Source organism: Pelophylax lessonae (assembly GCF_965119305.1).
Source record: "Pelophylax lessonae genome assembly, chromosome: 7".
In the NCBI taxonomy this organism is placed as follows: Eukaryota; Metazoa; Chordata; class Amphibia; order Anura; family Ranidae; genus Pelophylax; species Pelophylax lessonae.
In genome coordinates, this window is record NC_138774.1 from 277,501,579 (window position 1) to 277,526,927 (window position 25,349).

Below are 25,349 nucleotides of genomic sequence, written 5' to 3' on the forward strand. Positions count from 1 at the left end.
AGACAAAGTAACAACTACACAGTGCTAGCTGCATAAAGAGGATTTTTTACAGAGTAAAAGCCTGCGTGAGAAGCTCCAGATAAACGCTGCCATTCTCTACCTTCCAGGCCATATATTAGTTGTTGTCCATTGTGGATGAACCTTTCATCAGGCTTGGTTTTGATCTGTTTCTGCAGTGCTTTTTTTGCGCTGCATTTTTCGCACGTTTTTAGATGCATTTTGAATTTTTTTAATGCTTTTTTTTTTTTTGAGCAATTTGTTGTTGGGTGGATTAACCACTTCCAGACCGCCTGCCGCATATATAGGCGTATGCCAAACTGGGTCCACTCACTCCGGTAAGCCTCCTTATGTGATTGGTGGTGGACTGTGTCACTGCAATATTTTTTCTATATTTACCTTTTGGAGCACGTTTTTGAAGATCAGTTGATTCACACTAATTGTGATACACAAGGACTATATTTTTCTCTGCACTATCTCTTTATTCCATGCCACTTTCATGATGATGTGATTTTGTTCACTGTGTTATTATTTTTTATCATTATTTTTATTTTTTATTTTTTTATTTTTATAAATTTTTTTTAGTATATATATATATATATATATATATATTTTTTTTTATTATTTATTTATTTACCGTATTTTCCGGCATATAAGAAGACTGGGCGTATAAGACGACCCCCCTAATTTTCAAGTTAAAACATAGGTTTTGGGCTATACTTGCCGTATAAGACTACCCCTCTTCCAAAGCAAGGCAACACCATTGAAAAACATCAGATTTCTCATAGATCTCCAAGGTACCCTAGTACTGTAATACATGTAATCTCTCATATTATCTCCAAGGTACCCTTAGTATTACCAGTAGATGTAATCTCAAGATGCTGGCTGTGCAGGAATGTTGTACCGGTATACCGTATGTACCGTAGCTTCGGCTACATACAGTATACCGCGCTGAGCCAATCACAGTGAGCGATGTATTCTATTATTGAATGCAAAGCCTGCTCGGATTGGCAGAGTCAGAGAGGCGGGCTGATGTTACTCCGCCAATCTGAGCAGGCTTTGCATTCAATAATAGAATACATCGCTCTCGCTGATTGGCTCAGCGCGGTATACTGTATGTAGCTGAAGCTACGGTACATACTGTATACCGGTACAGGATTCCCACACAGCCAGCGTCTTGAGAGATTACATCTACCGGTGATACTTATACTTAGGTTACCTTGGAGATATTATACTCGGCGTATAAGACGACCCCCCTTTTTTTGAGGTTCAAAAGTAGTCTTATACGCCAGAAAATACAGTATTTTTGTTGTTTATTTTATTCATATGTATTTTTACGTTGTTTGCACAATCACATGATATTCATACCAGGTTCTGTTAATAACTACCATAAGTTAATTATTCATTAGCACTGCACATATTGTTTATAATATATACTGCGGCAGGGCAGCCCGGCTGTGCAAAATCCCGAACATGTACGGGATATTGTGCAGGAGATGTTGGGGGCGCGTCTGCGTGCCGCCGGAGCGCCGCTCCTGCTGTGATTGTGATATCATTTCAGTATGTTGAATATTCAGTTCAGTATGTTGGATTTTCAGTTGTTGATACTCACATCTTTAATTTCTTTAGCATATATTTACTGCTTTCATTTCTTTTTGCCAACAATCACCTTTAATACTCTCTTTTTTATAGCCCCTCCCAGTTTTCCAGCATTTCCTGAACCCCCCTTGCCAGTTATCGAAGGGCAGCCAATCAGCTTCTCCTGTGAGTGTCAGGGCTCTCCACCTCCTCTGCTTACCTGGATGAAGAATGGTGAGTAATCACTTGAAGGGGTTAACATAATGCAGTTAAAGTGGTTGTATACCGCTGGACTTTTTTTTTTACCCCCCTGCAAGGTAAAGTCATAATGTGCTAGTATGCACATTATGGGAAACTTACCTTAAAACAAAGCTGTTCCAGCGCTGCAGGGGCTCCCATCTTAACCCATCTTGCTTCTGGGTTGGCGGACTCAAGCTCTGTGACTGGCCGGAGCCGCAATGATGTCACTCCCACGCATACGCGCCGGGTAGCCGTTCCTTCAGAGCGCATGCGCCAGTGATGTCACTAGCTGGATGTAATGTAAATATCTCCTAAACTGTGCAAGTTTAGGAGATATTTACACTATCTATAGGTAAGCCTTATTATAGGCTTACCTATAGGTAAAAGCAAGAGAAGGAAGTTTACTTCCTCTAAGTGTATGTATAGTCAAAACTTTTTGAAAACTTTCAATAGAGTAGAGAAGAGTTAAAACCTTTAGCGCCGTTTCACACATGTGCGATGACTCCTCTCTATTTTTTCTATCTTCTATCCTAATGCAGGGTTCCCTTTGGAGGGTGAGGATGTGGCTCTGGTGTCAGCCGGAGGACGGTTGCTACAAATCAGTAAGGTCCAGGCATCGGATGAAGGCAATTACACCTGTGTGTGTAGCAATGAGGCCGGCAGCACACAGAGGGACTACTGGCTGGAGGTCTATGGTGAGAATGCTCTTAGAATGGCTATTTTATTTTGATCATTGTAAAGCTATCTTATCCTGCCTTCCTGAACTCTTCTGCTTCTCCGTCCCTGTTTTGTGTATTTTCCAAAGCAAAACAATTTGTTCCTGTTAATTTCACTGTAAAATTTCACTGTAACAGTGTTGGAATTCAACTGCGCGCTCCCAGCACAGAGGCCAAGCTGTCAATGACCGCTCCCAGTCCCTAAGAAAGGGAGAGATCTGTGTTTCTGATTACTAAGAACACACGTTCTCTCCCTTCCTGTCTAACAGAACAGCCGTCTGCCTTGTTTATATAGGCAGACGGCTGTTCTGTCAGTCTCCTTGACAATCGCGGGAGGCTGGCGGCGATTGCGGCCGCCGGTCCCGTGGACTGGCTACCGCTGTATCTAATCACAGCGGGAGCACGGCTCTGGTGGCGCGCGCGCGCCCCCTAAAGCTTTGAAGCAAATCACGTACATATACGTGATTTTGCACTTAAGGGCCGCCCTGCCGCAGTATATGTACTGGTGGGCGGTCCTTAAGTGGTTAATATTGAGCTAGAAGGACTTCTGTCTTTTTTCAACCTGATTAACTATGTGAAATAAATGTGGGGTGGTTTAGGACCTCCCCTAGTCATTATAAACATGTACAGGCATACCCCACGTTTAAGTACACAATGGAAACAGAGCATGTATGTAAAATGTACTTAAAGTGAAGCAATACCTTTTTTCACTTCCTGTTCCGGGGGGGGGGGTATGGTGTGGTCCGTCTGCCACCCCCCGAGCCCCCCACCCCCCCCGGCCCATGGAGCACCAGCCGCCACTGCTTCCAACACTATGTAACTATGAAAAAGACAGCTTAGTAATGCAGCCTACATATTTTCATATAGTTCAGTGCCAGCTTCAGGGTCACAATCTATTTTATTTTAGAATGCTAAAAAAAATGAATGACCTGTATTGAGCATGCAGCCAGTGAAATATAAGTACTCTGGATGTGCATACTAGTTCCAGGTCATGATGCTGAAGCTATGAGAAAAATAACTCTGCAGTTGCAGTTCATGAGTCCACAATAGCAGCTCCCATATATCTTTGTCATGACAATGACTGGTTCACTTTAATTGTTGGTTGGTTCCTCTCCAATTGTTTGCCCCTTTTTGTATATATTCTGATGACCCTTAATACTATAGTACAACCTTACGCTGTTAAAGTATAGATAAATGTTCATTTTTATTCTCTCTTCTACCATGTCCCCAGCTCTCCCGGTAATCAGTAGCAGTGGCCATATTGCAGCACCCATGGCGGTGACCCGAGACAGCACCGTGACCTTGGAATGTGTGGTCAGTGGCAAGCCTGCTCCCTCAGTGACCTGGCTGAAGGATGGTTTTCCATTAGGCAGCGGGCCTAACTTGGTGCTAAAGAACAAGGGGCAACAGCTGATCATCTCCCGGGCAATGCCTTCCCACTCTGGCCGATATGTCTGTGTGGCAATAAATGCAGCAGGGCAGACTGATATTAAATATGACCTCACGGTGCAGGGTAAGTTCTTTTGTATCAGACTTTAGATTTAAAGGGTAAGGGCTTAAACTTTTCCTTACTCTTATGCAAAATATGAATTAATGGCCAAAAACACTTTCACATTATTGGTTATTAATATCTGTGACAAATGCCTAAATAGCATACCAGAGCTATGAACATGAAAGCCAACTCTATATACATGAACCCTCACTTACAAATGAAAGGCAAAACAATTGTGGATATGATTTGTAACGGAACCGCGACCCCCACTGTGTTTGTGGGCTTCCGTCAGAATACCCTTCCTTCAGTCTTGAACATAGATATCAGATATTACAGCCACCATACATACAAAGCTAGCCGACTTTATTGAACAAACTCACACAAAATATATACCTCATCGGGTCAGGTAAGCCTGATCACATTATCATATACAGATGAAATTGTATACAGAAACATAATAACCTGAGCTAATTACTTAGCCATCTAGACAGAAACAATATGTGAATGGGAATGCAGGTCTAGAGAATATTATAATTAACATGTTAATTAACTCAGCACTGCAACAAGGCTAAAACAAAATACATTATAAACTATTCTAAGTATAAACACAGAACCCACAATAGATAATAGGTGAGTAAATCAGCATAATCAACAATGTGTGGAAGACAGGTGGTTGAGCTGATATTAGCATCTTCAATGAGTCTGACTGTGTAAAGCAGTCTCTTATTGGCAATAGGCAGCTAGGCCTTTAACATGGATCCTAGAGTCCCAGAGTCTTCATATATTCCTTGGGATATATTGTTGACAAATATTACTGTCCCATTTGAGTAATCCAAACCATATTCTCAGTGTCCATTAAGTCCATCCTTTTCTTGGTCACCCTGGGCCCCTAATAGACACAAGGGTGACTTACACATAAAAGGGGCCTAGGGAGCTGAGACAGGGATTTCCCAACCTCTCTAAGGTAAGCTGGGTTCCACAGGCCCCCCAACAACTCCCGTCACATGTATGTATATAGATATATATAAAACATTATAAATACAGTAAAACCTTGGATTGCGAGCATAATGCTGGCCAAACACTATATGAAAAATCAAGCGAAATTCGGTCATTTGGACAGTTCCTTTGGTTTTCGGCCAGTTAATGGGCACGAATCGGTAATCAGTTGTGACATTTTTTAGGCAAAAAAAGTTTAGAAATTTTCTGCCGAACAAATGATAAATTGAAAGGTTAATGTGTTTCTCGACCAAACTGTTTGCACTAGGTATATGTGAAAAAAGGAAGAAAAAAAACTGATTCATTTATGTCCATTGAACAATTTATCGGTCATTACATGAAGGCACTATCGTTTGCTCTCACGGCCGAATGTTCATTCTTCGATAATTTAATTTGAACGATTTTTCGTATAGTGCATGGCCAGCATAATTCGTTCCCAAAGCATGCTTGTAATCCAAAGCACGCGTATAGCAAAGCAAATTTCCCCATAAGAAATAATGGAAATTCGTTCCACAACTATTTATTCATAAATCCTTCAGTCTATAGTCCATATAAAAAGATTATAGCAATGTGATAGGTTGTGTAACCATAAAATGTCCATCCACAAATGGCGCCTCCACAAGGGGATTACAAGCAAAATCCAGCAAGAGCTACAGAGTATAAAAGAGAAGAGAGGCTCCTCTACGTGTAGCAATATGGTTACATTTAATGAAGGTTCAACATTTAGCAACTCACATGGTTGATGAATTAAAGAGGCACATCTAAGTATGCAGGAATCCGGGGTAAAGCTGTCCACATAGACCATCCTTCTCACCACCAGCTCTCACCGCTGTCAGTCTGCAATCGTGACCGGGAAGACTACCCTGCAGTAGAGAGATCTGAAAGTGAGACTTGAAGCGCTCGTGGAGCGCAGTGTGGAAGGGATGACGCCGATTGCGGTGCAAAGGACGGTCTATGTGGACAGCTTTACATCGGATCCCTGCATACTTAGATGTGACTGTTTTAATCATCAACCATGTGAGTTGCTAAATGTTTTACCTTCATTAAATGTAACCATATTGCTACACTTAGAGGCGCCTCTCTTCTCTTTTTTACTCAGTTGTGACATGTATATCAAAACATCGCTTGTTTATTAACCACTTAAGCCCCGGAAGATTTTACCCCCTTCCTATCCAGGGGGTATTTTGCGATTCGGCACTGCATGACTTTAACGGACAATTGCGCGGTCGTGCGACGCAGTACCCAAATGAGATTGATGTCCTTTTTTTTTCCCACAAACAGAGCTTTCTCTTGGTGGTATTTGATCACCTGTGCGATTTTTTGATCATGCGCTATAAACAAAAAAAAGCGACAATTTTTCAAAAATAACAATATTTTTCACATTTTTATATATGAAATTCCCCCCAAAAAAATGTAAAAATCAAAATTTTTTAACATTTTAGGCCAATTTGTTTTATGCTATCTATGTTTGGTAAAAAAAAAAAAAATCGCAAAAAGTGTATTTTGATTGGTTTGCGCAAAAGTTATTGCGTTTACTAACTAAGGGAAAGATTTTTGTCATTTTTTTAAACGCGTAATGGCGGCGATCTGCGATTTTTTTTTTTGCGGGACTGCGACATTGCGGCGGACAGATCGGACCCTTGACTGACATTTTTGACACTTTTGGGGGTACCAGTGACATTACTACAGTAATCAGTGCTATACATATGCACTGTTACTGTAAAAATGACACTGGGAGGGAAGGGGTTAACTTTATTGGAGAGGGAGGGGTTAAGTGTGTCCCTAGGGGCGTGTTTCTAACTGTGATTGGATGTGGCTGTGTGTGTAACCACACAGATCAACAGTCCTACATAGCAGGACCGTATGATCTGTGTTTTTACACAGGGGAGAATGACAGGCGGCTTTGTTTACATTAGCAGCCTGCCTTTCTGCCTCTCCACCCGACGATCGCGAGTGACCGGCGGACATCGGGTCCGCCGGTCACACGCGCCAGCTTCTTAGTGAACGAGCGGGGGTGGGAGCGCGCCTCCGGCGGCGCGCGCTCACTCCCTATTGGCTCCCAGGCTAGTGACGTACCGGTACGTCACTTTGCCTTGGAGGGGCTGACCGCCGCCGTCTATAGTCGGGCGGCGGTCGGCAAGTGGTTAAGGCAAAATGTATCAAAAAATTTAGCTGGTTTTGCAAAACATTCTCAGACCAAGTTTCTCTCAATCCAAGGTTTTACTGTACATTGTTTTTTATTTTCACATAATCTCTGTTCTCAGCCGCATAAATGGTTTAAAGAGCTTGGTATTGATGTGAATGTTACTTGTCATTTTAGTGCCACCAGAAATCACAAGTCCACAGGCCGAGCCACGCAGTGTGTCTGTAGCTTTACATGGTAGCTTCACACTTTCCTGTGAATCTTCTGGAATACCTCCTCCGACCATCACATGGTACAGAAACAAGATCCCGCTTGCTCCTCAGGGGAACATCCACATTCAATCAGGTAAAACATCCCAAAGATAAACGCTTGTCTTTGTAGTTATATGGGAAGCTCATACCACTGGAGCCAAAGCTGCTAAATAGATTTTTCAAAAGAAAACCTTTCTAAATTTACAGTTGTAGTATATCACAGACACCATACACTGCCAGAAAACTGGACTATATAGACAGATCCTTGTGAACACCTGACCGTCACACCTATATGAGCATGTTGGATTTCCCATTCCAAAACCATAGACTTGAGTGTGCCTAAGGGAATTTGTGACAGGTATCCAGAAACAGCACTCTCTCCTATGGGAATTTGTGCCCTTGCAACCAAAAATTGTTCTCTGAGGTTTGCATTTTTAGCATTTGTGAGCACTTCGTTGTTCAGTAGGGTTTAAGTCAGGCCAGGCTCTGTGCAGGCCATATTAGTTCCTCAACACTAAACTCATTAAACATGTCTTTGCAGAGTTGGCTTGAGTGTGCCTAAGGGAATTTGTGCTAGGTATCCGGAAACAGCACTCTCTCCTATGGGAATCTGTGCCCTTCTAACCAAAAATTGTTTTCTGAGGTTTGCATTTTTAGCATTTGTGAGCACTTCGTTGTTCAGTAGGGTTTAAGTCAGGCCAGGCTCTATGCAGGCCATATTAGTTCCTCAACACTAAACTCATCAAAGCATGTCTTTGTAGAGTTGGCTTTTTACACAGGGGAACAGAAAAGGGCCTTCACCAACCTGGGTAGAAGCACTTAACTGTCCAAAATGTATTTTATGTGCTGTAGAATTTGCAGTACATTTTACTACTCTCAGTAATATTAGGGCAGAACGAGGGGGCCCGGAGGACACCAACTTTATTATTAAATAGGAACTCCATGTGGGATATTGGAGACTGTGACCACTTGATCCCTCCATTATCCACTGAGTTATCCATGTTGGAAAGTGGTGAATACTCTTCCTAATTCCTCTGCACTCTTCATTTCTCTTGTTAGCTTGCTGACAAGCATGCTCACATACAGTAGCAACCCTGGCAACCCTGTGACTTCATGAGGGACCTTCGTGGAGATATCTGGAAAAATATTTTTCTTTTTCTTTTCTTTGTTTCTTCTTTTTCACTTTTTTCATACCTGGTATATTGCCGATTCGTCTTATTACACTGGTTCCATTGAGAACTACACCTGCTTCTGTGACACAATGTATGGGTAAAGCCTCTTTCCCCATGTCACCTTGAAACAATATGAACGCACACAATCTCCTTATGATACACCCCTGATGAAGGGTATGAATCTGAAACACGTTGGGTGCTATGGAGACAAAATGCACTTTCATTGTCCTCAAAAAACAGGGTGTGTAATTTTACATTTATTTGAATTGTGGTAAATTGTCTGTATTTGTGTCAATATGACATGTTATCCATATTTTTAATGTGATTTAATAAATGTATAAACGTTTTATTATACTGGTGTCTTTATTGCCCTTAAAGTCCCTATTCATAGTGGGAATCATTTTTGTTTTAATATTGAGGGGTAGCCACATGCATTGCGCTTTCCATTTTTACCCTTCAATTCCATCTGGATCCCACTTAGAAGCTTCTCCACTCGCTCATACAATGACCTGTTTGCAGGTTTATAATTTGTGAGATGGGTTGGCTATGCCAGCCTTTTTCAACCAGGGTGCCTTAAAGCTTCTTCAGGGGTGCCTTGGCAAAATGTCTAAAAATCTATCAAAAATTGTATACAAGCCAGCAGGTGGATGAAGCTTGCCTTTAAGTTACACAAAGCAACAGGTTTTCATTATGCACCATTATGACTTTCTAGGTACTGACATCCTAACAACCAATGATGTTATCTGTTGAGGGAGAAGAGAAACATTGGAATACTAGCCAGCACCAGTGTGCAAAAGTGTATTTGCTTTGGATGAAAACATCACCTCTAACGTTGGGTGATCAACGTGTGGAGGTTGCTGCATTTTGTAAAACTATTAGAATAGTTTTTCACATTTTAGAATGGGGTGCATCGGGACTGTCCATAATTTTAAGGGTGCCTTGAAGTTGAGATTGCCTATAATTTCAAAGGGTGCCTTGAGACTGTCCATAATTTTAAAGGGTGCCTTGAGATTGCCTATAATTTCAAAGGGTGCCTCGAGACTGTCCATAATTTTAAAGGGTGCCTTGAGATTGCCTATAATTTTAAAGGGTGCATCGAGACTGTCCATAATTTCAAAGGGTGCCTCGAGACTGTCCATAATTTTAAAGGGTGCCTTGAAGTTGAGATTGCCTATAATTTCGAAGGGTGCCTCGAGACTGTCCATAATTTTAAAGGGTGCCTTGAGATTGCCTATAATTTCAAAGGGTGCCTCGAGACTGTCCATAATTTTAAAGGGTGCCTTGAAGTTGAGATTGCCTATAATTTCAAAGGGTGCCTCGAGACTGTCCATAATTTTAAAGGGTGCCTTGAGATTGCCTATAATTTCAAAGGGTGCTTTGAGACTTTCCATAATTTTAAAGGGTGCCTCGAGACTTTCCATAATCTTAAAGGGTGCCTTGAGATTGCCTATTATTTCAAAGGGTGCCTCGAGACCGTCCATAATTTTAAAGGGTGTCTTGACTGAAAAAAATTTGCGTAACACTGGCCTATGCTATGCCAACAGAAACCATCAGAAAATCTCTATTTGCACATCTACTTTGAGGGACTTTGGGCAGCACTAAATGGGCAAAAATGGGAAGGACAAAGCATATATCTCATCTGATACCTCCTACAGCTGTTAATTGAGAACAGTTATGGTTTCCACATTTGTAAAAGGGGACAGGGTAGGCCTGTTTAAAAGAACAGTAATATGTGTAGACTAGTAAACCAATGTTTAGTGCAGCCTTTTTTAACCAGGGTGCCTTGAGGTTTCTTTAGGGGTGCCTTGGCAAAATGCCAAGCTGGTTGGTGGATGAAACCTGCCTTTTAGTTACACAAAGCTATGGGTTTTCATTGTACACCATTATAACCCTCTAGCTGCCAACTTTCTAACGACCAATGACATCATCAGTTGATGAGGAGGATGTCAGTTGCCTACATATCATTCTTGTTTGGCCCTTCCATGCCTCTCTCCATCAGCTTTGGCGTCTCCAAAGCTAAGTGATGGGGAAAAACTGAGGGAGAAGAAAAAAATTGGAATATTAGTCAGTACCAGTTTGCAAAAGTGTATTTGTTTTGGAAGAATAAATCTCCTCTAATGTTGGGTGTGCTATGTGTATTGATGTTGCTGCATTATGTAAAACTTTTAGAATCATTTTTACATTTTAGAATGTCCATAATTTTGGAGGGTGCCTCAAGATTGTCCATAATTTTGGAGGGTGCCTCGAGATTGTCCATAATTTTGGAGGGTGCCTCAAGACGGGCCATAATTTTGGAGGGTGCCTCGAGACTGTCCATAATTTGGAGGGTGCCTCGAGATTGTCCATAATTTTAAAGGGCGCCTAAAGACTGTCCATAATTTTGGAGGGTGCCTCAAGACTGTCCATAATTTTGGAGGGTGCCTCGAGACTGTCCATAATTTTGGAGGGTGCCTCAAGACTGTCCATAATTTGGAGGGTGCCTCGAGATTGTCCATAATTTTAAAGGGCGCCTAAAGACTGTCCATAATTTTGGAGGGTGCCTCAAGACTGTCCATAATTTTGGAGGGTGCCTCGAGATCTTCCATAATTTTGGAGGGTGCCTCGAGATCTTCCATAATTTTAAAGGCTGCCTTGACTGAAAAAAGGTTGAGAAACACTGGTCTAGTGCAGCTAACACTTCAATTTTGTCTGAAGTTCTTCTTTAGCCGCAATTGTCTTGCTGTCCTCTTTACTATTAGACGCATGCTTGGGACAGTTATTATATATTAGTATCTACTTTTGAAGTCTAGAAGAATGTATGAGAATTTATATCACACTAGATTATCTAATTACCTCTTCTTACTTTCACTGATTAGGTGGACGTGTCCTTAAAGTGGTACATGCAGACATTGGGGATGGCGGTGTTTATGCTTGTTTGGTCACAAACGCTGCAGGAGATGCCAAAAAGGATTTTGTTGTGGATATCTTATGTAAGTATCAAGAGGGTTACGGGGCTTAAAGGGTAAATTCACCTTTACAGGTGTTTCTGGTTAAGAAGATACTCTAACCCAGGGAAGCAAAGAAATTACTGTAAATTGTGTTGATTATCTCAGGACCCGCTTCCTGATTGGCTGGGAGAAGAATCAGTGTGAGAATAGTGAATATTCATTCGCTATTGTCACACAACTGGATGGGCTCAGGGCACAGTGCTCTGCGCCCCGAGACCCAGCCTTTTTTGAAGCCTATTAGAGCCTCTGGCTCTAAACACGTGCTTCAAAAAAAAAAAACCCCATTGGAATCCATGTGTCCAGCGCCCTGCATGTAGATTAGGGGGCCGGACGCATGGATGGGCTGCCACTGGTGCGGGGGGAGGGGGGGTGACCTCAACCTCCTGCCAACAAGATCCAGGGGAATGCTGTGTAGGATAAATCTATCGAAGACACCTGCAGCACAGTTCAGGACTGCAAAAAAGAAGTAATGGGGAGTGGGTGTGGCGCTGCTATTTATCCCACAAATGTGTATAAAATACAATCAATGTGCCATGAATCGTCAAAAAATATATAAAATACATAAATATCATAATAGATCAAATACCAAACAATATAATCATATAAAGACCCTAATTAACAGAACCTCAATTAGTGAAATGAGATAACATCAGTGAAAACAGGTGCGTGAAAAATCTGCAAACTCCACACAGGCGGTCGGTGTCCAAATAAAACTTGTGCTCCCCCGTGTGTAGTAGCACTCACCAGATCGATCTCCCCCCTTAGAGGGGTAACTCATGTTCTCAGTACCAGTAGTTGTTTGTAAATGTCCCCGGAGATGCCTTTATAACTTTATCCTGCTTTGTAACATGTAAAAACAATAGGAGATAAGAATGCTGGCTGTCTGGCCGGCCGTCCGTCCTGCAAACAGAGGGGGGGGGGGTGGATATGCCTGCCAGCTGGCCATCCCGGGAGGGAGAGGTGGTGTATTTGCCTGCCGGCTGGCCATCCTGCGGAGGATGTGGGTTTTGCTGCCCCCCCCCCCCAAATTATCATGCGTCAGCCGCCACTGAATAGGAGCCTCCATAGTGTGAATACCGTTAACCAAACTTTTCTTAAAAGGTATATATTGCACTTACTTTAAGCAACATGAAAAAAACAGCATTCATGTAACATAAACCAGGAAATCTGGAGCTTCCCTGTGCTCCACAGACCGGATGTGACGCAATTATGCTCTAGCTCCGGCTTATGCATTTCATCATCAAGACGTCATCAGTAGGGTTGAGCGGACACCTAGATGTCCGTGTTCGACGGGTTCGGCCGAACTTTAAAAAAAAGTCCGGGTCCGTGTCCCGGACTTTTACCGAACTTTTCCCGGACACCGAACCCCATTGAAGTCAATGGGGACCCGAACTTTAAGGCACTAAAATGGCTCTAAAACACCAAAGGAAAGGGCTAGAGTGCTGCAAATGGCAGCAAAACGTAATTAAGAGCATGGCAAGTGCTCTGCAAACAAATGTGGATAGGGAAATAACTTAAAACAACAAAAAAAAACAGAAAAATAAAACAATGTTCTTCTTCATCTCTGAAGGACGAGGCCCATATGGAGTAGGAGGGAGGTTGAGGTGGTGGTGGATGTGGCGGTGACATAGGCGTGCGCACAGGGTGTGCTGGGTGTGCCTGGGCACACCCTAATCACCTAGGGCACATAGCATTGCCAGTGAGGAGATGGGAAAGATCTCCCTGGGACCTGCTCTGCTCTATTTCTCCTTGCCTACAGGTACATGGCCCCGATACATTACTCTCCCTGCTGGCAAACACATGCATGTGTATTTCAACTTTGGGGTGCACACCTTAATGCAATAGGCTGCGCACACCTATGGGCGGTGTAGGTGGAAGCGGCGGTGGAGGAGGACCAGGGCCGGATTAACAGCATCATGGGCTTGGTGCTGAGGATTTTGAAGGGCCTTAGGGCCGTGCCTTGCCATGCACCCAGAGGAGGAAGGGTGCAGCCATGCATGCCTAATTCAACATGGGATGCTGTCTCTGAAGCCCATAAACACATCCATGCATCGCCAACTGTCCCTCCTTGTCCGGCCTTCACGCTGTGTGGGGAGGTTCTGAGGGTGCTGCCTGGGGAAGCGAGCATAGAAGCCAGACTTCTGTGTTTACAAGTGACAGAAGAGCGGTAACAGTGAATATGGCCAACCCGGGGCCTATATAAAAGGTAGGGGCCTGGAGCTGCAGCTCCAATAGACCCTACATTAATCTGGCCCTGAGGAGGAGGACGAGGTAGCCAACACTGCTTCTTTTCACAAATTTTAAATGAGGGTACACCCCAAAAGAGTGAGAAAGAGCAAAAATGGAACAATGGGTGGGTAAGGTCGGTATCCATTGCTATTCTGCATAAGGTACGGAAAAGTCCCGTGGGATCCATGCCTGGTTCATTTTAATGAACGTGAGCTTGTCCACATTGTCTCTGGACAGGCGGCTGCGCTTGTCTGTTATAACGCCCCCAGCCGTGCTAAATACCCGTTCAGATAATACACTGGCTGCAGGGCACGCCAGCACCTCCAAGGCGTAAAGGGCAAGCTCAGGCCATGTGCCCAATTTGGAGACCCAGAAGTTGAAGGGGGCAGACCCGTCATTCACTACATGTAGGCGTGTGCACACATACTGCTCCACCATGTTGGTAAAATGCTGCCTCCTGCTAAGACGTTCCATCTGAGCTGCTGGTGCTGCTGTTTGTTGTGGCGTGCTGACAAAGCTTTTCCACATTTCGGCCATGCTAACCCTGCCTTCTGAGGTGCTGGCGGTGCCCTGGTTGCGTTGGCGACCTCCTCCTCCTCCTCCTCTGCCTTGTGCTTCCACTGTGGCCCCGCTGTCAGATGGGAATGCCAGCAGCATGGCGTCTACCAGCGTGCGCTTGTACTCGCGCATCTTGCGATCGCGCTCCAGTGAGTGAATTAAGGACGGTACGTTGTCCTTGTAACGGGGATCCAGCAGCGTGGCCACCCAGTAATCAGCACAAGTTAGAATGTGGGCAACTCGGCGGTCGTTGTGGAGACACTGCAGCATGTAATCGCTCATGTGTGCCAGGCTGCCCAGAGGCAACGAAAGGCTGTCCTCTGTGGGAGGTGTATGGTCCGTGTCCTCTGTATCCCCCCAGCCACGCACCAGTGATGGCCATGAGCTGGCCTGGGTGCCACCCTGCTGTGAACATGGTTCCATCTCCTCCTCCAGCTCCTCCTCCTCCTCATCCTCCTCATCCTCCAGAACTGTGCCCCTGCTGGACAATTGCGTCCCTGGCGTTTGCGTGTGCAGGAACCCACCCTCGGAGCCCCTTGCGAATGACTGCCCTGAAAGCCTTGGAAATGTTACCTCTTCATCCTCCTCCTCCTCCTCATCCTGTGCCACATCCTCTTCCATCATCGCCCGAATTGTTTTTTCAAGGAGGCATAGAAGTGGGATAGTTAAGCTGAGAACGGCGTCATTGCCACTGGCCATGTTGGTGGAGTACTCAAAACAGCGCAACAAGGCACACAGGTCTCGCATGGAGGCCCAGTTATTGGTGGTGAAGTGGTGCTGTTCCGCAGAGCGACTCACGCGTGCGTGCTGCAGCTGAAACTCCACTATGGCCTGCTGCTGCTCGCACAGTCTTTCCAGCATGTGCAAGGTGGAGTTCCACCTTGTGGGCACGTCACATATGAGGCGGTGAGCGGGAAGGCCGAAGTTACGCTGCAGCGCTGCCAGGCGAGCAGCAGCAGGGTGAGAACGCCGAAAGTGCGCACAAACGGCCCGCACTTTCTGCAGCAGCTCTGACATATCGGGGTAGTTTTTAAGGAACCTCTGCACCACCAAATTCAGCACATGCGCCAGGCAAGGGATGTGCGTCAAACCGGCTAGGCCCAGAGCTGCTATGAGATTTCGCCCGTTATCGCACACCACCAGGCCGGGCTTGAGGCTCGCTGGCAGCAACCACTCATTTGTCTGCTGTTCCATGCTCCTCCACAACTCCTGCGCGGTGTGTGGTTTGTCCCCCAAACAGGCAAGTTGTAAAACTGCCTGCTGTCGTTTACCCCTGGCCGTGCTGAAGTTGGTGGTGAAGGTGTTACGCTGTCCGGATGAGGAGGCGGTAGAGGATGAGGAAGCGGAGTAGGAGGAGTTAGGAACAGGAGGCAAACTGAAGCGCCCTGCAATCCTCGGTGGTGGAAGGACATGCGCCAAATTGCTATCCGCCTCAGGCCCATCCGCCACTGCATTTACCCAGTGTGCCGTTAGGGAGATATAACGCCCCTGACCGTGCTTACTGGTCCACGTATCCGTAGTTAGGTGGACCTTGGCACAGATGGCGTTGCGCAGTGCACACCTGATTTTTTCCCCCACTTGGTTGTGCAGGGAAGGGATGGCTTGCCTGGAAAAGTAGTGGCGGCTGGGCACGACGTACTGTGGGACAGCCACCGACATAAGGTTTTTAAAACTGTGCGTCTCCACCAGACGGAATGACAGCATTTCAAAGGCCAATAATTTTGAAATGCTGGCATTCAGGGCCAGGGATCGCGGGTGGGTAGGGGGGTACTTCCTCTTCCTCTCAAGTGTTTGGGAGATGGAAAGCTGAACGCTTCCACGGGACATTGTGGAGATGGTTGTTGGTGACCCAGGTGGTGGTGTTGCTGACAGATCGTCTGTTTGCGGGGTGGCAGGTGCCGGTATCACTACAGATGTGGCTGGAGCGGCCGAGACTGCAGCAGAAGAGGAAGCAGGATGAGCCAGAGACGTTTCTTGGTTTTGAAGGTGTGTACTCCACTGCAGCTCGTGCTTTGCACTTAGATGCCTGATCATGCAGGTTGTGCTCAGGTTGAGAAGGTTCATGCCTCGCTTCAAGCTCTGATTGCACAGGGTGCAAACCACTCGTGTCCTGTCATCAGCACATTTTCTAAAGAACTTCCACGCTAGAGAACTCCTTTGAGCTGACTTTGGTGCGCTCGTTCCCTTGCTGCGTTGGGCAGTAGCGGGCGTAGTGTCTAGGGCACGGCCGCTCCGCTTCTGCACCCTGCTCCCTCTTCTGCTGTGCTGGTGGCTCTGTGCGACCACCGCCTCTTCCTCCAAACTACTCAGTTCACCTGCATGACGTTCATTCCATGTGGGGTCGAGGACCTCATCGTCCTCCACATCATCTTCCACCCAGTCTTCACCCCTGCCCTCCTTGTCGGTCTCCACAATGCTGAACGCCGCAGCAGTTGGCACCTGCGTTTCGTCATCATCGGAGACGTGCTGCGATGATCCTTGCATGTACTCATCTTGAGGAATAAGTGGTTGGGCATCGCTGCACTCAATCTCTTCCACTTCTGGGGCAGGGCTAGGTGGATGGCCCTGGGAAACCCTGCTGACAGAGTCCTCAAAAAGAATAAGAGACTGCTGTATGGCTTGGGGCTCAGACTGCTGGCCTGATTTGCAAGGGGGTGAGGTGAAAGACGGTTGGACATTGGCTGCAGGTGCCAACTCTGACCTTTCTGCATTAGACTGGGTGGGAGACAATGTGAAGGAACTGGAGGCACTGTCAGCAGCAAACCAATCTACTATCGCCTCAACTTGTTCTGGCCTCATCACTTCTAGGGGCGTTTGATGCCCTACCAAATACTGATGCAGGTTCTGTCGCCTACTCACACTTGAGGAAGGTGTTTCACTTGTGCGTGTAGCTGGCACAGATCGACCATGTCCTCTCCTTGCAACAGGAGCTCTACCAGCAGCACCACGACCCAGGCCACGGCCCTTATTTGACGGTCTCCTCATATTTCTGTAATTTAAGATCTTGCCCTAGAAAGGTTTTTATTGAATAGCGGAATAGAAAATATGATCCAAAAAAAGTGTATGTATATCACACGTACACAACCACACTAGGCCCCAATTACTATTGTTTGTACCCCTAAAAGGCTAGATGAGGAGTAGGGGGAGTATGGAACAGGCAGCACCCTCAAACCTTCAGAAGTATGAGATGAACCCCAACAACTTGGAAAGGTGGATCTCTCTCACACGTACCGACACAGACTATCCCGCAATTCAATTGATCCTCAAAGGTTTTTATTGAATAGCGGAATAGGAAATATGATCAAAAAAAGTGTATGTATCTCGCACGTACACAACCACACTAGGCCCCAATTACTATTGTTTGTACCCCTAAAAGGCTAGATGAGGAGTAGGGGGGGTATGGAACAGGCAGCACCCTCAAACCTTCAGAAGTATGAGATGAACCCCAACAACTTGGAAAGGTGGATCTCTCTCACACGTACCGACACAGACTATCCCGCAATTCAATTGATCCCCAAAGGTTTTTATTGAATAGCGGAATAGGAAATATGATCAAAAAAAGTGTATGTATCTCACACGTACAGAAACACACTAGGCCCCAATTACTATTGTTTGTACACCTAAAAGGATGGATGAGGAGGAGGAGGAGTATGGAACAGGCAGCACCCTCAAAGCTTCAGAAGTATGAGATGAACCCCAAAAACTTGGAAAGGTGGATCTCACACGTACCGACATAGACTATTCCGCAATTTAATTGATCCCCAAAGGTTTTTATTGAATAGCGGAATAGGAAATATGATCAAAAAATGTGTATGTATCTCACACGTACAGAAGCACACTAGGCCCCAATTACTATTGTTTGTACCCCTAAAAGGCTAGATGAGGAGTAGGGGGGGTATGGAACAGGCAGCACCCTCAAACCTTCAGAAGTATGAGATGAACCCCAACAACTTGGAAAGGTGGATCTCTCTCACACGTACCGACACAGACTATCCCGCAATTCAATTGATCCTCAAAGGTTTTTATTGAATAGCGGAATAGGAAATATGATCAAAAAAAGTGTATGTATCTCGCACGTACACAACCACACTAGGCCCCAATTACTATTGTTTGTACCCCTAAAAGGCTAGATGAGGAGTAGGGGGAGTATGGAACAGGCAGCACCCTCAAACCTTCAGAAGTATGAGATGAACCCCAACAACTTGGAAAGGTGGATCTCTCTCACACGTACCAACACAGACTATCCCCCAATTTAACTGATCCCCAAAGGTTTTTGATTAAATAGCGGAATAGAAAATATGATCCCAAAAAAGTGTATGTATATCACACGTACACAACCACACTAGGCCCCAATTACTATTGTTTGTACCCCTAAAAGGCTAGGAGTAGGGGGGAGTATGGAACAGGCAGCACCCTCAAACCTTCAGAAGTATGAGATGAACCCCAACAACTTGGAAAGGTGGATCTCTCTCACACGTACCAACACAGACTATCCCCCAATTTAACTGATCCCCAGAGGTTTTTGATTAAATAGCGGAATAGAAAATATGATCCCAAAAAAGTGTATGTATATCACACGTACACAACCACACTAGGCCCCAATTACTATTGTTTGTACCCCTAAAAGGCTAGGAGTAGGGGGGAGTATGGAACAGGCAGCACCCTCAAACCTTCAGAAGTATGAGATGAACCCCAACAACTTGGAAAGGTGGATCTCTCTCACACGTACCAACACAGACTATCCCCCAATTTAACTGATCCCCAGAGGTTTTTGATTAAATAGCGGAATAGAAAATATGATCCCAAAAAAGTGTATGTATATCACACGTACACAACCACACTAGGCCCCAATTACTATTGTTTGTACCCCTAAAAGGCTAGGAGTAGGGGGAGTATGGAACAGGCAGCACCCTCAAACCTTCAGAAGTATGAGATGAACCCCAACAACTTGGAAAGGTGGATCTCTCTCACACGTACCAACACAGACTATCCCCCAATTTAACTGATCCCCAAAGGTTTTTGATTAAATAGCGGAATAGAAAATATGATCCCAAAAAAGTGTATGTATATCACACGTACACAACCACACTAGGCCCCAATTACTATTGTTTGTACCCCTAAAAGGCTAGATGAGGAGTAGGGGGAGTATGGAACAGGCAGCACCCTCAAACCTTCAGAAGTATGAGATGAACCCCAACAACTTGGAAAGGTGGATCTCTCTCACACGTACCAACACAGACTATCCCCCAATTTAACTGATCCCCAAAGGTTTTTGATTAAATAGCGGAATAGAAAATATGATCCCAAAAAAGTGTATGTATATCACACGTACACAACCACACTAGGCCCCAATTACTATTGTTTGTACCCCTAAAAGGCTAGGAGTAGGGGGGAGTATGGAACAGGCAGCACCCTCAAACCTTCAGAAGTATGAGATGAACCCCAACAACTTGGAAAGGTGGATCTCTCTCACACGTACCAACACAGACTATCCCCCAATTTAACTGATCCCCAGAGGTTTTTGATTAAATAGCGGAATAGAAAATATGATCCCAAAAAAGTGTATGTATATCACACGTACACAACCACACTAGGCCCCAATTACTATTGTTTGTACCCCTAAAAGGCTAGGAGTAGGGGGGAGTATGGAACAGGCAGCACCCTCAAACCTTCAGAAGTATGAGATGAACCCCAACAACTTGGAAAGGTGGATCTCTCTCACACGTACCAACACAGACTATCCCCCAATTTAACTGATCCCCAGAGGTTTTTGATTAAATAGCGGAATAGAAAATATGATCCCAAAAAAGTGTATGTATATCACACGTACACAACCACACTAGGCCCCAATTACTATTGTTTGTACCCCTAAAAGGCTAGGAGTAGGGGGGAGTATGGAACAGGCAGCACCCTCAAACCTTCAGAAGTATGAGATGAACCCCAACAACTTGGAAAGGTGGATCTCTCTCACACGTACCAACACAGACTATCCCCCAATTTAACTGATCCCCAGAGGTTTTTGATTAAATAGCGGAATAGAAAATATGATCCCAAAAAAGTGTATGTATATCACACGTACACAACCACACTAGGCCCCAATTACTATTGTTTGTACCCCTAAAAGGCTAGGAGTAGGGGGAGTATGGAACAGGCAGCACCCTCAAACCTTCAGAAGTATGAGATGAACCCCAACAACTTGGAAAGGTGGATCTCTCTCACACGTACCAACACAGACTATCCCCCAATTTAACTGATCCCCAAAGGTTTTTGATTAAATAGCGGAATAGAAAATATGATCCCAAAAAAGTGTATGTATATCACACGTACACAACCACACTAGGCCCCAATTACTATTGTTTGTACCCCTAAAAGGCTAGGAGTAGGGGGGAGTATGGAACAGGCAGCACCCTCAAACCTTCAGAAGTATGAGATGAACCCCAACAACTTGGAAAGGTGGATCTCTCTCACACGTACCAACACAGACTATCCCCCAATTTAACTGATCCCCAGAGGTTTTTGATTAAATAGCGGAATAGAAAATATGATCCCAAAAAAGTGTATGTATATCACACGTACACAACCACACTAGGCCCCAATTACTATTGTTTGTACCCCTAAAAGGCTAGGAGTAGGGGGAGTATGGAACAGGCAGCACCCTCAAACCTTCAGAAGTATGAGATGAACCCCAACAACTTGGAAAGGTGGATCTCTCTCACACGTACCAACACAGACTATCCCCCAATTTAACTGATCCCCAAAGGTTTTTGATTAAATAGCGGAATAGAAAATATGATCCCAAAAAAGTGTATGTATATCACACGTACACAACCACACTAGGCCCCAATTACTATTGTTTGTACCCCTAAAAGGCTAGGAGTAGGGGGAGTATGGAACAGGCAGCACCCTCAAACCTTCAGAAGTATGAGATGAACCCCAACAACTTGGAAAGGTGGATCTCTCTCACACGTACCAACACAGACTATCCCCCAATTTAACTGATCCCCAGAGGTTTTTGATTAAATAGCGGAATAGAAAATATGATCCCAAAAAAGTGTATGTATATCACACGTACACAACCACACTAGGCCCCAATTACTATTGTTTGTACCCCTAAAAGGCTAGGAGTAGGGGGAGTATGGAACAGGCAGCACCCTCAAACCTTCAGAAGTATGAGATGAACCCCAACAACTTGGAAAGGTGGATCTCTCTCACACGTACCAACACAGACTATCCCCCAATTTAACTGATCCCCAGAGGTTTTTGATTAAATAGCGGAATAGAAAATATGATCCCAAAAAAGTGTATGTATATCACACGTACACAACCACACTAGGCCCCAATTACTATTGTTTGTACCCCTAAAAGGCTAGGAGTAGGGGGAGTATGGAACAGGCAGCACCCTCAAACCTTCAGAAGTATGAGATGAACCCCAACAACTTGGAAAGGTGGATCTCTCTCACACGTACCAACACAGACTATCCCCCAATTTAACTGATCCCCAAAGGTTTTTGATTAAATAGCGGAATAGAAAATATGATCCCAAAAAAGTGTATGTATATCACACGTACACAACCACACTAGGCCCCAATTACTATTGTTTGTACCCCTAAAAGGCTAGGAGTAGGGGGAGTATGGAACAGGCAGCACCCTCAAACCTTCAGAAGTATGAGATGAACCCCAACAACTTGGAAAGGTGGATCTCTCTCACACGTACCAACACAGACTATCCCCCAATTTAACTGATCCCCAGAGGTTTTTGATTAAATAGCGGAATAGAAAATATGATCCCAAAAAAGTGTATGTATATCACACGTACACAACCACACTAGGCCCCAATTACTATTGTTTGTACCCCTAAAAGGCTAGGAGTAGGGGGAGTATGGAACAGGCAGCACCCTCAAACCTTCAGAAGTATGAGATGAACCCCAACAACTTGGAAAGGTGGATCTCTCTCACACGTACCAACACAGACTATCCCCCAATTTAACTGATCCCCAAAGGTTTTTGATTAAATAGCGGAATAGAAAATATGATCCCAAAAAAGTGTATGTATATCACACGTACACAACCACACTAGGCCCCAATTACTATTGTTTGTACCCCTAAAAGGCTAGGAGTAGGGGGAGTATGGAACAGGCAGCACCCTCAAACCTTCAGAAGTATGAGATGAACCCCAACAACTTGGAAAGGTGGATCTCTCTCACACGTACCAACACAGACTATCCCCCAATTTAACTGATCCCCAAAGGTTTTTGATTAAATAGCGGAATAGAAAATATGATCCCAAAAAAGTGTATGTATATCACACGTACACAACCACACTAGGCCCCAATTACTATTGTTTGTACCCCTAAAAGGCTAGGAGTAGGGGGAGTATGGAACAGGCAGCACCCTCAAACCTTCAGAAGTATGAGATGAACCCCAACAACTTGGAAAGGTGGATCTCTCTCACACGTACCAACACAGACTATCCCCCAATTTAACTGATCCCCAAAGGTTTTTGATTAAATAGCGGAATAGAAAATATGATCCCAAAAAAGTGTATGTATATCACACGTACACAACCACACTAGGCCCCAATTACTATTGTTTGTACCCCTAAAAGGCTAGATGAGGAGTAGGGGGAGTATGGAACAGGCAGCACCCTCAAACCTTCAGTATGAGATTGTGTTCACTGTACCCCACAAAGATTGAGTTCACTGCACCCCACAATGATTGTGTTCACTGCACCCCACAAAGATTGTGTTCACTGCACCTCACAAAGATTGTGTTCACTGTACCCCCCAAAGATTGTGTTCACTGCACCCCACAAAGATTCTGTTCACTGTACCCCACAAAGATTGTGTTCACTGCACCCCAAAAAGATTGTGTTCACTGCACCCCAAAAAGGATGTTGTTCACTGCACCCCAAAAAGGATGTTGTTCACTCCACCCCAAAAAGATTGTGTTCACTGCACCCCACAAAGATTGTGTTCACTGCACCCCAAAAAGATTGTGTTCACTGCACCCCAAAAATGATTTTGTTCACTGCACCCCAAAAAGGATTTTGTTCACTGCACCCCAAAAAGGATGTTGTTCACTCCACCCCAAAAAGATTGTGTTCACTGCACCCCAAAAAGATTGTGTTCACTGCACCCCACAAAGGATTTTGTTCACTGCACCCCAAAAAGATTGTGTTCACTGCACCCCAAAAAGGATGTTGTTCACTGCACCCCAAAAAGGATTTTGTTCACTGCACCCCAAAAAGATTGTGTTCACTGCACCCCACAAAGGATTTTGTTCACTGCACCCCACAAAGATTGTGTTCACTGCACACCAAAAAGGATTGTGTTCACTGCACCCCAAAAAGATTTTGTTCACTGCACCCCAAAAAGATTGTGTTCACTGCAGCCCAAAAAGATTGTGTTCACTGCAGCCCAAAAAGATTGTGTTCACTGCAGCCCAAAAAGATTGTGTTCACTGCAGCTCACACACAGAAAAATGGATGTGGATCACTGACACCTGCCTATCTCCAATCCCACACCACACAGCAATATCGATTGTAGTTTGTAGAACACAGTTTCCCTAAAATTCAGCAGACTCTGTCCCTAACAGGATTGAGAAGAGATCGTAGATCAGGATTGAGTGCAGATTCACCCCACCCCCCACACAGCAATATCGATTGTAGTTTGTAGAACACAGTTTCCCTAAAATTCAGCAGACTCTGTCCCTAACAGGATTGAGAAGAGATCGTAGATCAGGATTGAGTGCAGATTCACCCCACCCCCCACACAGCAATATCGATTGTAGTTTGTAGAACACAGTTTCCCTAAAATTCAGCAGACTCTGTCCCTAACAGGATTGAGAAGAGATCGTAGATCAGGATTGAGTGCAGATTCACCCCACCCCCCACACAGCAATATCGATTGTAGTTTGTAGAAGACACTGACCCTATATAATTCAGCAGACTCTATCCCTAAAATGCCTACAACTCGCCCTGCCTAAACACTCCGACCTGTCCCTCAATTCTATCCGGACACAAATGGTTTTTTCCTGCCTATCTTTCCCTAATCAGCAGCCAGCACGTTGATGTGTGCTCTGTCCCTGAATCTAAGCAGCATAATGACGCCGCTGCGGCTGCCTCGAACTTATAAAGACTTGGTCACATGCTTCAGACGGCCAATCACAGCTACTGAGACATTTGCAGGCATGGCTGGGATGGCTTAAGGCACACCAGTTAAACGATTGTTGATTGGCTGTTGAAAGCCCGCCATGAAAAGAGCGCCAAAGCATGCAAAACCCGGAAATAAAACGACTGAACACGGATTTTTACCCGAACATACAGTAAAGTGTCCGTGTCCGTGTTCGGGTACAAAAAATCCAATTATTCGGTACGAACACGAATAATACAGTCCGTGTTCGCTCAACACTAGTCATCAGAAGTGGCGCCATCTTGCTACACCATCCGGTATTTGTCGCATACGGAACCTAGGGCATGCCCTGACCCTGCCAGTTACCCAGGCAAAGGGGGCACGGAAGGGGTAAGAGCTCCAGGTGCAGCAGTTATATGCGTAGGCAGGGGCACAGGTGGCTGGGGAAGGAGGCCTGCGCTCTGTTCTTGTCTTCATCCCGCACTCAGTAGGTCAGTGGCAGAGGCTTTTTACTTCTCTTCACCAGGAATCCTTTAGGCATTTATGTGGCAGAAGCAGTGCAGCCTTTTTACAGGACATAAGAGCAGCCCATGGGGCAATTTCCCCCCTGCCCCCTGGCCCAGTCCTTCCCTAGACCCTCGTCAGGGTTTTTTTGTCTGTCTCTGTTCTGTCTGAGAAATTTCCCTTCAGTTTCCGTCCCATACACTAAGCAGAGAGTAGTTGTAAGATAAGTCCCATTTTAGACAGTTGTCCATATTAGAGAAAATTTTCCTTACACTCTGTCCTCATGACAACTCAAAAATGTTAAATTTTCCATGATTTTCTGTATTGGAAACATTGGACACCAGGACGAATAGAGA

General features: G+C 44.9%; 1 protein-coding gene across 1 annotated transcript in view; it reads left to right on the forward strand.

The window, feature by feature from the left end:
• HMCN2 (hemicentin 2) overlaps positions 1 to 25,349 on the forward strand; it is a 377,259-nt gene that overhangs the window by 246,422 nt on the left and 105,488 nt on the right. The window contains exons 43-47 of the mRNA XM_082263033.1: positions 1,690 to 1,809; positions 2,355 to 2,510; positions 3,763 to 4,044; positions 7,340 to 7,507; positions 11,441 to 11,554. Of these exons, the coding sequence (XP_082119159.1) occupies positions 1,690 to 1,809; positions 2,355 to 2,510; positions 3,763 to 4,044; positions 7,340 to 7,507; positions 11,441 to 11,554 (840 nt within the window). The remainder of the gene's footprint in view (positions 1 to 1,689; positions 1,810 to 2,354; positions 2,511 to 3,762; positions 4,045 to 7,339; positions 7,508 to 11,440; positions 11,555 to 25,349) is intronic.